The following is a 16,482-nucleotide window of genomic DNA, read 5'->3' as shown; positions in this document are numbered from 1 at the left end:
TCCTTTCTTTTCAGGCATTAGTCATAAACTCACTGAACTAACACGAGACCTCACCGTGGTTGAGCGGGGTGGTGAATCTGTATTTGAAAACAACTGAAGCACTGACATAATGCATTTTACTGTATAGCCTTTATTAATGGAAAATATTACATCCATAGATGCAAATGGTCATCCAAAAAAAACACATTTTTATTAGTTTAAAATAGAAATCAGAAATATGCAGCTACTACAAAATATGAAAGACAGAAAAGCTACCTATAAAACATTGGAATATTATAAATTATTACAAACAACTATATGATTTAATAATAGGCCTAATACCTAATACCAATACCCCTTTCTATGTATATGTTTGTTTATATGTTTATTGTATACATGTAGGTATGTATGTGTGTGTGTAAAATAAAAAAGAGGTATATTTGTGCACACACACGCACGCACACGCACACACACACACACACACACACACACACACACACACACACACACACACACAAACACACACACACACACACACACACACACACAGGTATTCAGCGGATGTTCTGTTATTAATTTGGCCACCCCTCTTAATTTTTCATTTTCTTGTTCCAATCAATTTGTTGCGCACTTCAAAGCATCCAGTTGACCAGTGCTGCACAGAATAAAAATCAGAAATAAAAAACATGACTCATTCACACAGAGAGATACTGTAGCTCTACAGACTGTGCAATCAGAATGTTACTAGTCGGTTCGAATCCCCCATTGGGCAGCCCTTTCCTGCATGTCATTCCCCCCTCTCTGCCTCCCATTTCCTGTCTCTCTCTCGACTGTGCTATCAATTAAAAGGCAATAAAAAGCCCCCAAAATATACTTGAATGTTACCAGTTAATCGATTAAATCATATCCTAGATAAATAAATAAATACCACCGACTCACTCACAGAGTGGAGGGTGGTATAGGCAAGGCAAGGCAATTTTATTTGTATAGCCCGTTTTTACAAACAGTTTGTCTCAAAGGGCTTTACATGGCATCATAACAACATGTAGTTGCAGTTCCTACACCACCCACTTGTTGCGCCTGTTTTGCCATAATTTAAGGAGGAGCTGGAATCAATTTTTGGCAATATGCAATACATGCATTGCAATGGCCCTATACTCGTTTGTCAAGTGGTAGGCTACAAAGGACTGATTAGGGTCATATCTTCTAAATATAACTCTGGTGAGTGACATAAAATCATTTTGAGGCAGGAAACCCCTCTGTGCAACATCAGGAGCTGGAACACATTTTTGGCAAGTGTAAGACTGCATGTAAATATGAATACAAATTACTTTATTAATCCCCAAAGGGAAATTCATAGTCTGTCAGCTCATCTACCATTTGCAGAAGAATTAAAAAGCCTGATGACTGTAGGTACAAAGATCTTCTATATCTCTCCGTACTGCAGCGAAGAGAGAGGAGCTGTCCACCAATTTCTTGGTCCATCAAGGTGTTATGAAGTGGATGATCTGAACTGATCAGAACGGCCTACACCATCTTCAGTTTGCATCTCTCCACCACCTCCTCCAGTGAATCCATCAGAGAAACATGATTGAAGTTGTCAGATATTATTTTTGTATTGCAATGGCCCTTTACTAATTTTTCAAGTGGTAAAAGGACTGGTTAGGTTAAATCTTTTAAATGTTAGGCTACTCTTCAAACAACAGGGGTCAAAGGTCAGTGAGACAGCCAGCCAATGGCTGTGTCAGCTGAGTGTCAAGAGACCAGCCGTGCACGCACACACACATTCCCATAATTGATTTTTTTGTTTTGTTTCTGTTATTAATTGGGCCTCCCCTCATTTTGCCTCTTGTTGTTGTTTGAATGCTTGTAGCCTATGAACTGTATGGACTCAACTGATTTTAGTTTGATTTAGTGTAGTGGTGATACTTCCGCCAGTAGATGGCAGTAGCAGCCTGTTGATGTGGCTGACTGGTAGTGATCCTTCCTCAGAGGAACATTACAGTAATTAGAGGACCACAGTTTGTAGTAATCCTAAAGCTTCAACCCAACCTGAGTCTTTTTACTTTAATCCACTTTACACTCAATGTTGTTTAAGATGTGTCAATAAGAACTTATGTTTGATTTCCATAGGGGTTATGAATAACAATTTATTTATAACCAACAAGGGGGTTAAAACTAACCACACTTGGCACATGCATCAGAAATGGCTCAACCTGGGTCAGACTGAATGACTCGAGGCCGCCCCCTAGGAAAAAATCAAGATAAGATCAGGTATGACATTCATTTATTAGTCGTTCGATTAGGTAATTTGCAGAATTGTAGCTAGAAAAACATCAGTAATTCAGAGCAATAAGTTAAAAATACAGAAACAATAAAAAAAACAATAGAGGTAAAATATGACAAAAAATATGTACAAAGTAACTGACAAAACAGAGCATCTAGATGTATGACAGTTGACAGAGACGTGTAAACTCAACTAGTTTGACATTTGAAATTTGAAAATGTCCTTTTCTTAATTTACTCAGATGTTGTTTTTTTTTTTTTTTTTTTTTTTTTAAATATATCAACATTTGTCGTATGTTCAAGATTTAAACAGATTGACCTCAAATTTGATCAACCTAAAGACCTTTGTGATGCTAAATAAAGTTTTACTGAGTAAACTTGAAATCAATAAAACTTTATGGCTGAAGTCCCTTAGCAAAACAGAGGAAACGCGACCGCACTGACATAGTTCCCCTTTAACATTATCAGGTGGTCTGATGAATACTCATCAATAGTGAGTCAACAGACTGTGATTCAGTAGCGTCCTCCTGTCTTCATCCATCGTCCATCAGCTGCTTCACCTCCATCTTCTCTCTGGTCCAAAGTCAGATCCTTTCAATAATCACAAACTAACCAACAGACCAATCAGACTGAGTGATCAGCCATCAGAGGAGTTTCAGCTCCGACCTGAGTTCTCTCTGTAGACGAGACAGAAGACAGTGAGATGGAGACAAACAACCAGAGACAAACAAACAACCAGAGACAAACAAACAACTCTGACCTTTGACCTTGAGAATCACTACTGTCCTTCTCAGTAAGTCTCCGTCCTTGTTGTAGACTCTGCATCTGTATACTCCTTCATCTCTCCATGTGAGGTGTTTCATGGTCAGACTGAGGTCTCCAGTCCTCAGCAGGTCTTCATTCATCTCTGTTCTTTCTCTGTAAACCTGGTGCTGTCCTTTAGGACCGTTCTCATACACATGGACCTTCCAGTCGAATCTGTCCGTCCACTCCACTCTGACGTCTTCAGACAGACCAGCTGTGGTCTTGAAGGGCAGCTGGACAGACTCCGCCCCCTGCTCCACGTCCACCTGTTGGACTGAGAGACAACAAACCACATGATGATGTTATCACCAATCTCTGACCTGAGTTACATCCAAAATGTAATATATTACATAACAGTAGTTTGTAAGTAATATGTTTCTTTGCAATATCTCTTAGACTATTTTTACACATGTCTAACAATTGTGGCAGTAGCATTAATTTGTTTGAATGAAAAGTGAAGCTTCATGGGAGTATTGGACAGAAGAGCGCTGCCTCGGAAGGGTACAAATGATGGTTAATCTCTCCGTTTTCAAAAATAACCACATACCGTACGTATAAACAAGGCCTTAGAGAGTAATAAGTTACAGATTACTTTTTAGTTACTTTCACCAAAATAAACACTGAGGACAAGACATTACAATATGGAGGCACACAATAATCTGTCATCAACTGGATGAGGATCTGGCATCTGGGCTGCAGGCTCCTCTGACAAGGAGCTGCACTCTAGTGAGCAGGAACTTGATGTTGTCTTCTGGTTTTCTTACTCATCCAGTGAAGCTTAAAGGGATAGTTCACCCAAAATTCAAATTGCACTCATTATCTACTCAATTTGGACGAACCAGGAAGAGGACGGACCCTGGTCCGTCCAAATTTTTGGTGTGTCTTTTTGTTACGAAGAAAGGTGGTATCCATTTGCAACCGTTATATTGACATGCACTGCTACGCCGAGACCCCCTGTAACTCAGAGAAGCCACGGATAACTCTGAAACTTCTCCCAGCCCTTAGTTGACATGAGGGTGAGTAGATAATGAGTGAAATTTCAATTTTGGGTGAACTATCCCTTTAAACTTGGGCAGAGAGACAGTAGCCAGCAATGCATCCTGGGAGTCAAGAGTTGCTGCAAACTGGCTTCTCTATTTACAGCTGTGGTGCCTGAGGTGGTAGTTCAACCTATTTCTGATTGTAACGCATTACCGGACAGAGTAACTGTAATAATATTACAATAAATATAATAAGTAACACCAGAGACGTTCTAATATGAGGAGACAGACCACTCTGCCCGTTTTGAATGGGGAAAGCTGCGACGCCAAAGATGGCGCATGTCCCGCCCCTTTTCACCAGCAGCCAATCACCTGCTTTGCCAGAGCTGAACTAGGCCAATCATGTTGTTGCACCAGCGCATGCGCACAAGTAGATTTACGACAGACAAACCTATCTGGTGGCAACAACAACGAAAACGAAATGAACGAAAGAGCTACCTCGGGGCTACGTATACAGAATTCACCACATTCACATCAATAAGCGTTTTACAGTGAACCGATCAGTCCACATTTTCTTTAATTTAATTTTTGAATGTATAGTTTTGTTAGTTTCATTTTTTAACCTAAACATACTGGGCCCCCTCCCCTGGGGCGTTAGCCTCCTGTCCATGATAGCAGCAGCAGCAGCAGCAGCAGCAGCAGTCCACTCCAAAAAAAACCCCACACAGTCCGGGTGAAGCACTGGAGCCGTGGACCGATAGACACCATCACCATTAACGAGAGCCTCTATTGTTTTATTGTACCGAGTACGAGAGGCTTGTTGTGAGCTGAGAAGCGGCTGTTAGCGGCGGATGCTAACCGAAGCTAGCGGCGAATGCTAACCGCTACTGCTAGTCGAAGTTAGCATCGAGCTAGCGCAGCACAACGCCCCTCATACTTGTTACCGGTCGAGGCTTTAGTTGTTAGTGATGGTCGGTAATCAGTCCGTGGCTCCAGCGGTTCACTCGGACTGTATTTATTTATTTTCAACTGACTGCTGCTGCTGAGACGACATGCTAGCACTAATAAATCCATGCTAGCATTCGATAGCATCCGAGACAGCTAACGTTAGTGGGGATCGGGGGAGCGGGTGGGGGGGGGAGCAGACACAGTCACCACACACAGAACTAGGAGCCCATAGGTGATGATTAAGACAGATTTCATGTAAGTCTAGCGTTTATGTTTGGGCAAAAATCTCCAGACTCAAGCCGATATGTCTCCAGGTAGAGCAGGGCAGACCGGTCACGGTGTAGGTATGCTCGGGCTGCTGCTAGATCACGGATTTAGCCGTTACAGCCGTACAGTGACGGCGGTGTTGTAAATCCGCGCGCATGCGCAGTTGAGTACTCCCTGTGGAAAAATAGCGATTTAAACGTAATTCTGCGGTAAAGTCTATGTTTTTTTGGTTTTTATTTGTATCTTATTTCATTGGCTAGCACGTCTGTATGTTTTTTCCGTCCTGCTATCACGTTAAAGGGTGGATTTGACCACCCCTCCATTCATTTAGATAGGGGTCTGGTCTTCTTGGGCTTTTCGAAGCGTCGCCAATATGGCCGCCGAGTGGCCTGACTTGCCTAGAAGGGCTTTGGTAACACGTATCTGTTACTGCCTAGAAGTTATATACTGTAACTTTAGTATAACTTGTTAATTTTGTAACGAGTCCCCCAACACTGGACATGAATTATCTGCAGAGGAGACAAAACCAGAGACAAACAAACAACTCTGACCTTTGACCTTGAGAATCACTACTGTCCTTCTCAGTAAGTCTCCGTCCTTGTTGTAGAGTCTGCAGGTGTATCCTCCTCTATCTCTCCATGTGAGGTGTTTCAGGGTCAGACTGAGGTCTCCAGTCCTCAGCAGGTCTTCATTCATCTCTGTCCGTCCTCTGTAAACCTGGTCCTGTCCTTTAGGACCGTTCTCATACACATGGACCTTCCTGTCACCTCTGTCCGTCCATTCCACTCTGACGTCTTCAGACAGACCAGCTGTGGTCTTGAAGGGCAGCTGGACAGACTCCGCCCCCTGCTCCACCTCCACCTCCACCTCCACCTGTTGGACTGAGAGACAACAAACCACATGATGATGTCATCAGACAAAAACGATTCATAACTCTGTGAAAAATAAATCAGTATGTAGCTATTACTTTAACTATTTGCATAATGTCACTATAATGTTACTTTTACAAAAAAAAACATTATTAAAATTATCCGTGATTCTAAATATGCTGCATCATAACTGCATAAACGTTCATAAAAATCAAACCGTTTTGAAATCGGACAAAAACTGAGCAAGTTCTGGTCATAGCAGAACATGCACCATAGGCTTAATGCTCTGAGGGAGAGAGTTGCCCGTCCCAAGATGGCCGCCGTACTGGCTACGCTTTGTCATTGGGAAACAGCTGCGGGTGAGTCATCTAGTTCTTATATATATCTATGTGTACCATGAAGCGAGGGTTCCTCTCAGCCTATCCAGCTGAACCAACACAACACTGTCACTCTGGATCAGCGGTACCACGACACTGGTTATCAACTCGGTAACTCAACCCCGGTTTGTCTTATTGTGAGATGAACGCACACGTATAAAGGGTGAGGCAGCAGACCAATCACAACCATGAGCACCAACGCCTCAGAGAAGAGGTGAGCGAACACCTTATTTCTCCTGCGAGGAAGAAAAAAAAAAAAGAAGCCCGTGTCCCGACCCGACCCAAGTTATTAAATGATTACCTACGTTTATTTATTAGTTGTTGAATGGGTGCTGATTAAACTTGTAAGTGATGCTGCTCTGGATCTGATTCTTTCCTTCTGTTCTGACTCTTTTAAACAGTGGCCAAACAACAGAACCGTTTTATTATATTATATATTTTTCATCTCTGCTGAGTATAAGATTTGTTCTAAATTAAATAAAAGCCTGTCCCATATAGACGCGTGTCTCTCTACACACACACAATTTAAAAAAAACAAAAAACAATTGGCATCGTATGGATAATCATGGTGAAAATCTAACGGATTTGATCGATCCCAGAAAATCCTTTCATCCGTTGTTGTGACAATCACCGCAACTCTGTCCGGAGCTTCGCTACTTTTATTTCCGTCTCCTTGGTAACAGTAATACCGGTGAGAGGGCACGTAATTTTTCCTGATTGGCTGATGGGTGGAGCCTTTTAGTCCTGAAAGCTACGGCGACCCGGAGCAGGTTAGCCGTTCAGAGTAAGTTACCATGGTAACTCACCTCGGTAGGAATGAATCCAGCTTTGTGGTACCAGAAAGCCAGGGTTAACCCTTAAGTTACCTCGCTAAGACGCTGATCCTGCTTCGTGGTACAGGCCTCAGGTTTTAATCTCTGACCTGAATCTACAGCTCTGATTTCTACTGTTTCATCTTTGACATGAATTCTCTGCAGAGGAGACAAAACCAGAGACAGACAAACAACTCTGACCTTTGACCTTGAGAGTCACAGTTTTCTCTCTCATTAAGTCTCCGTCCTTGTTGCGGACTCTGCAGGTGTAGTCTCCTGTGTCTCTCCCTTTGAGGTGTTTCAGGGTGAGACTGAGGTCTCCAGTCCTCAGTGGGTCTTTATTCATCTCTGTTCGGCCTTCATAAAGCCGGTGCTGTTCTTTAGAACCGTTCCCATACACATGGACCTTCATGTTGTCTTCATCCATCCATTCCACTCTGATTCTAGCCGTCCACTCCACTCTGACGTCTTCAGACAGGTTAGCTGTGGTCTTGAAGGGCAGCTGGACAGACTCCGCCCCCTCCTCCACCTCCACCTGTTGGACTGAGAGACAACAACCACATCATCTTTACTGAAGGTGTTGGACATGATCAGAGTTTTGTTTGTTGGTTTGCACACACACACATGCACGCACACATACAAAATCTCCCACCCTGGGGCTGAGGTGTAGAAGTGTGTCTGACGTGTAGATGTGAATAAATGTGTGTGCAGCCGTTCCTAGTCTCTGTCCTCTCAACACGTAATGGAGGATTTTCACAATAAAAACTCTGTAGTGTCTCACACACACACACACACACACACACACACACACACACACACACACACACACACACACACACACACACACACACACACACACACACACACACACACACACACACACACACACACACACACACACACACACACACACACACACACACACACATTCCTACCTTTTTTGATAAATCGCCTTTTATGAACTAAAAGCCACCAGGCGACGACAAGAGAATCACCCAGTAGAATGAGTAGAACCAGGAGACCACACACAAGGGAGGCTTCAACGATGACAGAGAACTTCTCTGTGGATGAGATGAACATAAACAACAACCTGACCTCTGTGACCCTGGTTCAAACTCCAACCATCTGACCTCAGACGTGTATCTATAGAGGAATTCTTTGTTTATTTTTCTAAAGAAATCATCACAACAAGGAAAAAGTGTTTGTTTCTGTGGCGGGGAGAGCAGGCGCTCTGTGATCGCTTAGTAATGTCTTTCCAGGATATTTCAGAGTTCGGCTATCTGAGGTGAGTTATTACATGCAAAAACACAAAGTTTTATACTGTACACTATATGAGCTCAGTGGTGTCTCGTAAGGATTCGAGTCATGTACCATAGATATTTGATTGTTTTTTGAGTAATTGTCTAGCCATGGTGTAACTCCGGTTTGCCTGCATCAATTTTAGTCGCGTTTTTTGCTCCCCCCCAACACCGAGTGACCATCAGGAAAACGATTCAGGGGTCAAAAATGACCGGAATTCTCCTTTAATGTACTATTTTCTCTCTTTTTTGCCTTGAAAGGGGTGCGAGTTGATGGTATTATAAAACTTACAGTATTAGTGCAACCAACAGCACAAAAAGACATGATCGCGGCTCTTTCTGCAGGCGACATGCGCAGTAGAACGTCAGTGACGTAGACTGATAATCCCTCTATAGCTTTGACCTTTGATCTGTATCCTGTAGGTGTTAGTGTGTGTTGCTGACCTTTGACCTTCAGCTGTATGTCTCTCAGTGTTCGTTTATTTCCAAACGCTAAGATGATGCAGGTGTAGTTTCCGCTGTCAGAGAGGTGAAGGTTCCTCAGAGTGAGACTGAGGTCTCCAGTGGTCAGAGCGTCAGTCTTCATGGACGTTCTGCTGCTGTAAACCTGGTTCTGGTCTCTGAGGTCGTCACCCAGCTGGTGTCTCTGGTGGACGGTTGGAGGACGGAGGTCGTGGCGGCTCCACATCACTGTGGGGTTTCTGGGTAAAGGATAGTCCTCACAGGGGAGCAGGACAGACCTCCCACTGTAGAGCTCCACGGTGTCTTCATGCCAGGACTCTGAGGACAGAGACAGGAACACAGAATATGGTCTTAAACCAACACTAAGGAACTTTTCAACCTTCATATAATATTTTCATAACTTTTGTGATGGTACATGACTTACAACAGGTTGAATGACACCTCTGTCATGGCCTGAGGGGGTCTGTATCGCCTTCACTGGCACTAAGCAACTTGGTTCCAGGGTGCCATTCCGAAGGGCCGCCACTCCGAACGTTTACTTTAATTTGTCGGAATGCCGACCCTTAATTATTTATGGGAAAAGGGTGCCATTACGAACCTGAAAGAAAGGGTGCCATTCCGAACCTGAAAAAATCTTGAATCGCTTACGGCACGGAGTGAACAAGCTTAATTGAGTTGGTAGCGTAGTGGTCAGAGCATCTGCTTTTGACGCGGTGGATCCGGGTTTGACTCCCGGGGGAGATACATATTAACTGCGATTTTATTGGCCTCTACCTAACCTTTTTACTAAACTTAACCAACTCCTTTCTACATTGCCTAAACCTAACCAAAGCACAGAGCAAGGACATTTATTTTCAGCAGGAGTGCCGCGGCTGCATCAGACCATGGATGTAATGCATCAGACTCGCACCTGGGTGAAACTTTGGAGGCGGAGGGGGAGGGGGAGGGGCCGGTCGGGCGCTGTCCCCGCGGCGCGTCGTGTCAAGCCGGGCAGGAAGTCAAACCACGAGAGAATCCGGTCAATTTTCAAAATAAAACACATTCGGAACGGCGGCCCCTCGGGAAGTTCGAAATGACGGACCTTCGGGAATTTTCGGACTGGCAGACCGTCGGAATGGCGGTGCTTCGGAATGGCGGTCGCCCCCCAAGCAACTTTGAGGAGCATGGTAGGAAACTGGCTCTCACTTGGGCGCATGACGTCTGTCCGACTACCCATTTCTCCGACCATACATTTCTTTATTTTTGCGTCCATTAGTCAGGCCTCCCATTTCTCCGATTTAAGTAGCCCTAACCCTTAACCTTACCCTAAACCTAACCTTAACACTGTAGAATGGGTAGTCGGAGAAATGAGCCGTTGGACTTTTGGGCAGTTGGACTGATGTATGCTCCCCCTCTCACTCAAGTTTCACTTTCACTTTTGCAAGTCACGACGAGGAGGGAGCAGGCAATGCGGCCAAGTTTTTCTCAATACTAAATAATGTTCACCCCTCCTTGAACCGCCACCTTACCGTGGTGGAGGGGTTTGAGCACCCGAATGATCCTGGGAGCTATGTGGTCCAGGGCTTAATGCCCCTGGTAGGGTCTCCCAAGGCAAACAGGTCCTAGGTGACGGGTCAGATTAAGAGCGGTTCCAAAACCCCTCATGAGTGGATTTATACCGAGGAAGTTCACGTCGCCCGGATCGATGTCACCGGGGCCCCACCCTGGAGCCAGGCCTGGGGTTGGGGCTCGCAGGCGAGCGCCTGGTGGCCGGGTCTCTGCCCACGGGACCCGGACGGGCCCAGCCCGAAGGAGCGACGTGGGCCCGCCTTCCAGTAGGCCCACCACCCGTAGGAAGGACCATGAGGGGCTGGTGCCGTGTGTTTTGGGTGGCAACAATGCGGTTTTCGTCCTGGCCGTGGAACACTGGACCAGCTCTACACCCTCCGCAGGGTGCTTGAGGGTGCATGGGAGTTTGCCCAACCAGTCCACATGTGTTTTGTGGACTTGGAGAAGGCTTTCGATTGTGTCCCACGTGGCATCCTGTGGGGGGTGCTCCGAGAGTATGGGGTCCCTGTATGACCGGAGCAGGAGCTTGGTTCGCATTGCCGGCAGTAAGTCAGACCTGTTCCCGGTGCGTGTTGGACTCCGGCAGGGCTGCCCATTGTCACCGGTTCTGTTCATTATTTTTATGGGCAGAATTTCTAGGTGCAGCCAAGGGCTGGAGGGGGTACGGTTCGGGAGCCACTTGATTTCATCTCTGCCTTTTTGCAGATGATGTGGTCTTGTTGGCTCCCTCGAGCCAGGACCTTCAGCATGCACTGGGGCGGTTTGCAGTCAAGTGTGAAGCAGCTGGGATGAGAATCAGCACCTCTAAGTCCGAGGCCATGGTTCTCGACCGGAAAAAGGTGGCTTGCACCCTCCAGGTCGGGGGAGAGTTCCTGCCTCAGGTGGAGGAGTTTAGGTATCTTGGGGTCTTGTTCACGAGTGAGGGGAGAATGGAGCGCGAGATCGACAGGCGGATCGGTGCTGCGGCCGCAGTAATGCGGTCATCGTATCGGTCCGTCGTGGTGAAGAAGTAGCTGAGCCGAAAGGCAAAGCTCTCGATTTACCGGTCGATCTACGTTCCCACCCTCACCTATGGTCATGAACTCTGGGTCATGACCGAAAGAGCGGGATCCCGGATACAAGCGGCCAAAATGAGTTTCCTCCGCAGGGTGGCGGGGCGCTCCCTTAGAGATAGGGTGAGGAGCTCTGTCACCCGGGAGGAGCTCGGAGTAGAGCCGCTGCTCCTCCACATCGAGAGGAGCCAGCTGAGGTGGCTCGGGCACCTGTATAGGATGCCCCCTGGACGCCTCCCTCGTGAGGTGTTCCGGGCATGTCCCACCGGGAGGAGGCCCCAAGGAAGACCCAGGACACGCTGGAGTGACTACGTCACTCGGCTGGCCTGGGAACGCCTTGGGGTCCCCCCGGAAGAGCTGGAGGAAGTGTCCGGGGAGAGGGAAGTCTGGGGATCCCTGCTCCGACTGCTGCCCCCGCGACCCGACTCCGGATAAGCGGATGAAAATGGATGGATGGATGGATAAATAATGTTCATTTTTCAAATTATGCCATTTAAAACTAAATAGATGATAAAGCAGAGTGGGTCTGTGGACGTGGCTGCCACTTGATTGACACAGTGACACTTGTCAAGCGCAGGCTCTCCTCTTCATGGCACTAACAATGTTAACACAATGATGAATGTGTTCATTTTAATCCGTCTTGTAGCCGGTGTAGGTGGGTGTATAGAGCTTGGGTCAGATCTACCCCTCATAGTGACAGGACCCTCAACTGTCACAGTTACAAAAACCAAGATAGCGATGGCCAAATCACAAACTCCTGACTTCAGAACAACAGTTCACAAACCAGTGGGTGACACCACTTGGTACCAACTGACTCTGACTGAACAAGTGCTGGTGTTTGGCTGCACTTTATATAAAAACAGTTCAACACTGGAAGATCTAGCTGCCAATGCTGCTCAGCTGTAGCACAGAGTGTATGTTTTATAACGCCAATAAAAAATGTAAAGAAAAACATCGTCGATCATCCTCCGATAGAGGACAATCCTAGACACAGACACTCAATAGAGCGTTTGAACCAAGTTTGTCCCCTTTCGGCTACCGTATTCAAAGATGGCGATGGAGTCTCGGTTGGGTGCAACGCCACCTATAAACAACTCATTCTAAACTACGAGAAAGCTTTCATTTGTATGCTGTATGAAACCTGTTTGTGTAAATGGGGCTCAATCTGATCTGAGCTGGGTCTAGAGTCTTTGTGTATGTGTGACTGACTTGACACGTTATGAGCTGCATCCTGTATCTGATTCAGCGTGTGTGTGTGTTTATAAACATTTAAACGAGCGCCAGGTGGATTGTTTATGAAGTTAAGGAGCTCTGGCCTGAGGCTCAGAGGTTACCACGACAACTTGAGGTGGTTGCCAATGACGATAGGGGCCCCCCAGGCTGAGACAGACAGAAACGTAGAGAAAAATAGCGATTTTCTACCTCTGCACTGGTCTCGTATTTAGGCTTACTGTGACAAAACGGTAGCTCCTATCAGAAAAAACCCAGACCGTGAGCGTGTACAAGGACTTCCTGAACAATTCTGTACGATTTGGTGTTTCTACAGTAAATATTTTTGCAGAAACGTGCAATTTTAAAACAGAGGTCCATTCTGCTTCTCTCTGAAAATCTTTGTATTGGAGTCAATGTGGAGCAGAGACAGACGTGGCCGCACTTAGAGGCTGACAATTCAAATTCTGTAAGTCTCTCTGATATTTTGAGCACATTGTGAGAGACAGAACAAGTTTGTCTACAAATCTGGAAAAAATCGTGTGTGTAGAGTGTAAATTGTGTCCAGGAGGAGTGTGGAAAGAGAAAAAATTTAGAATTTTTCTGGGCTCTCTCCCACTCTAACCGATGATGTCATGCACTCTGACATGAACATTCCGTGCAATATGAAATTTTGAGATTATAATGGGTGTGCCATTATAATCTCAAAATTTCTCCAAAAATGATCATGGTCATTGATCAGGGATTGATCAAAAACTATATGACCTATCAAAACGTGGATTAATACACTAATACACAAGACTTGTGTCTACTGTTTAAAGTTCAAATAAAGTCTCTAGGTGAAAGTACGCTTGAGCAGCAGACGTTTGTAAAACTCCAATGATTGTTCTTTTTCGCTCTTTTTTTTCGCCTGTCCCATTGACTTCAATGCAAAATTTTGTGCAGTTTTTCGCGTAAACTGTTGAGAAAAGTAATAGCACACTGATCCCGATCAAACCACACATTTTGGTATATAATTTGGGAGGACTAGTAGCGAATCGAAATTTGTCCGGAAGATGAAGAATAAAAATATTATGGAAGAAATAGCTGTAGGGGCCAGTGCTCAGTGCGCTTGCCCCATGCCCCATAGAGCCTTGACCCCTAAAATCTGTCCCTTTCCAAATATTTCTACACGTTTGTCATGTTTAAATTCAAAGGCAGTTGTGTATTCTCCTACATAACAGAGAGCAATACGAATTAAAATTGTAATTTCCAACAGTGACAAGCAATATTTATGTGCATATTTAAATTTATACAAGCACTACACGCAGTCAGGAGCAGGTGTAGATTTTGTGAGAAGTTACGAAAAGATCGGCTTTGATGAATGTGGAAAAACACGTAAATTTATGGCTGTTACTCACGTTTCATGAATGAGACCCAATGAGTGTTTGAGTTGTGTGTGTGTTGGGGGGGCAGGACACAAAGAGACAATTTATACTGACTAATCTACACACACATACACACCATCTGTGTTCTCAATCCCTTTATGAAGAATGACACAGCAAGGAACAACAGCAAACAGGAGAACCAGGAGAACCGGCAGGACCTGGCGAACGTTGACCCAGCCTCGATGACGTCCTGTAGTTGACACAATCAACAACAATATAAGATTCAAATATTAATAAACAATAAAACACAAAAACCCACTTTGCTCAGTTCCACTGTGACCTCTTACCTGAGAAATAACCAAATATACCCAATATATTTTCTAAATGTGTTCTGACCCAGACACAATAAACCAGGAGAGTCAGGAGAAGCAGGATGAACATTAGACCCAGTAGACCAGCGATCCAGTCTGGAGGAGGTTCTGTAACTGAGACAAACAACATGGGACGTTAGTGTCGTCAGTCAACTGAGAAGTGACTTCACCCACCCCCCATACATACACACACACTACATACCATCTTTGTTCTCAGTCCCTTTATGAAGAAAGACAATGCATAGACCAACACCACAAGCAAACAGGAGAACCATGAAAACCAGGAGAACCTGGAGAACCTTGATCCTGACTGGTCGAGATCCTGTAGTCGACACAAACAACAACATGAGATCAGAACATTTATAAACATTAACACAACATTTCTGAGCAATTCATACCACTTAGATAACTTACCTACTTCCTTTTTCATTTTACACAGTATGCCAGTGTAAAGAGCAGCAGTCAGTGAGACCAGGAGACAACAGACACCAAAGACAATGTGGACCGAATCTTCAGGACGTCCTGCAGTCGACACAAACAACAACATGAGATTAAAATATCACTATAAACAATAATGTGAAACATTAAAACACATTTCTGATGAGTCCATGTCCTCTGACCTTTGACCTTCAGTGGTACTTGACTCTGCCTCTCCTCTCCCCCCCTCTCTCTGAGGATGCAGGTGTAGCTGCCACTGTCTCTGGTGGTGGGTCTCCTCAGAGTGAGGCTGAGGTCTCCGGTCCTTAGAGCGTCAGTCCTCATGGACGTCCGTCCTCTGTAGTCCTGGTTCTGGTCTTTGAGTTCGTCTCCGTCCGGCTGACGCTGGTGGACGGTTGAAGGACGGAGGTCGGAGCGGCTCCACACCACTGAAGGCTGGTCCAGGTCAAACGCAGGAAAGTTACAGGGCAGCAGGACAGACTCCTCCCCCTCATGTGTCTCCACAGCTGAGGCATGCTGGGAAACTGAGGACACAAACAGAGGTGAGCCAGAAACCAGAACCCTCTGATGAAGATCCAGTGTTTGACCTGGAGCTGCAGTGAACCACCGACAGTCTCATCAACACAGACCCGAGGAACCAAAGGTTTGTTTCTTATAAATGCCGTAGTTGGAAAAGTGAAAAATTAATATAACAACACAAAAATATAATGATTTCATAGCTGTAAATGTTTGAGTTCAATGTAAACAATTACGTTTTTTAGAAGCCGTACAAACAAAAGCATGGTGTAGGAAAATGTCCAGGGGCCTGTTATTCGAAACCTAGATAAGGGATTAAGCTGGGATGTGTTGGTTATCCTGGCTTAATTTAGCCTCAAGTCAGTTGTTCAAAAGCTGGTTAATTTTATCCTGGTTACTAAGTTACTATGGTGATTTATTCTCTGCAGCTAGCCTGCTCCAGACCAGGCTAACAGCCAGGCTTAGTTGATTCTGTTGTCTTTATCTGTGAAGTCAGCAGTAACTCTGATCAGAAATCTATGTGTTTCATTGTTATTCCATGTACATATTGGCCTGATTTCTAAACAAACAAAATGCATTTATTTTAATCAAAAAACATGAAATATTTACAATATTTATTAGACTTTTTTTTATATAATTAGGCCTACTCATGTGCTTCTCACATTGAATCTTTGCATCTGCCTGCTTCTTCAAACGCAGGGCATGCAGATATCTGACGGTTTGTGAATACTGTAAAACACATACAGTATCAATTAGGACAGAACTGTGGACACTATTTTTGCTATCTGCCTTCTCTTTCTACAACCACAACCACTGCACAAACGCATGGCCCAACACAGGAGAGCCAACTCCTCAGGCCTGGACTCTGCTGTCCACTTACATCTCAAGGAGAAAGCCCA

General features: G+C 45.0%; 1 protein-coding gene across 1 annotated transcript; it reads right to left on the bottom strand.

Moving 5' to 3' along the window:
- Positions 1–2,806: 2,806 nt before the first annotated feature.
- On the bottom strand, positions 2,807–9,206 carry LOC310996566 (matrix remodeling-associated protein 8-like; the record flags this gene model as incomplete). Its single annotated transcript, XM_083985988.1, has 4 exons — positions 2,807–2,942; positions 3,026–3,343; positions 5,816–6,058; positions 9,065–9,206. 4 exons carry the CDS (start codon positions 9,204–9,206, stop codon positions 2,890–2,892), a joined length of 756 nt encoding a protein of 251 aa, XP_083842114.1. The 3' UTR covers positions 2,807–2,889.
- Positions 9,207–16,482: the final 7,276 nt, after the last annotated feature.

The sequence above is a fragment of the Trachurus trachurus genome, assembly GCF_905171665.1.
Source record: "Trachurus trachurus genome assembly, chromosome: 14".
NCBI classification, from domain to species: domain Eukaryota; kingdom Metazoa; phylum Chordata; class Actinopteri; order Carangiformes; family Carangidae; genus Trachurus; species Trachurus trachurus.
Note: the sequence above shows the minus strand (reverse complement) of the source record. Positions and strands in the feature narration are given on the sequence as shown.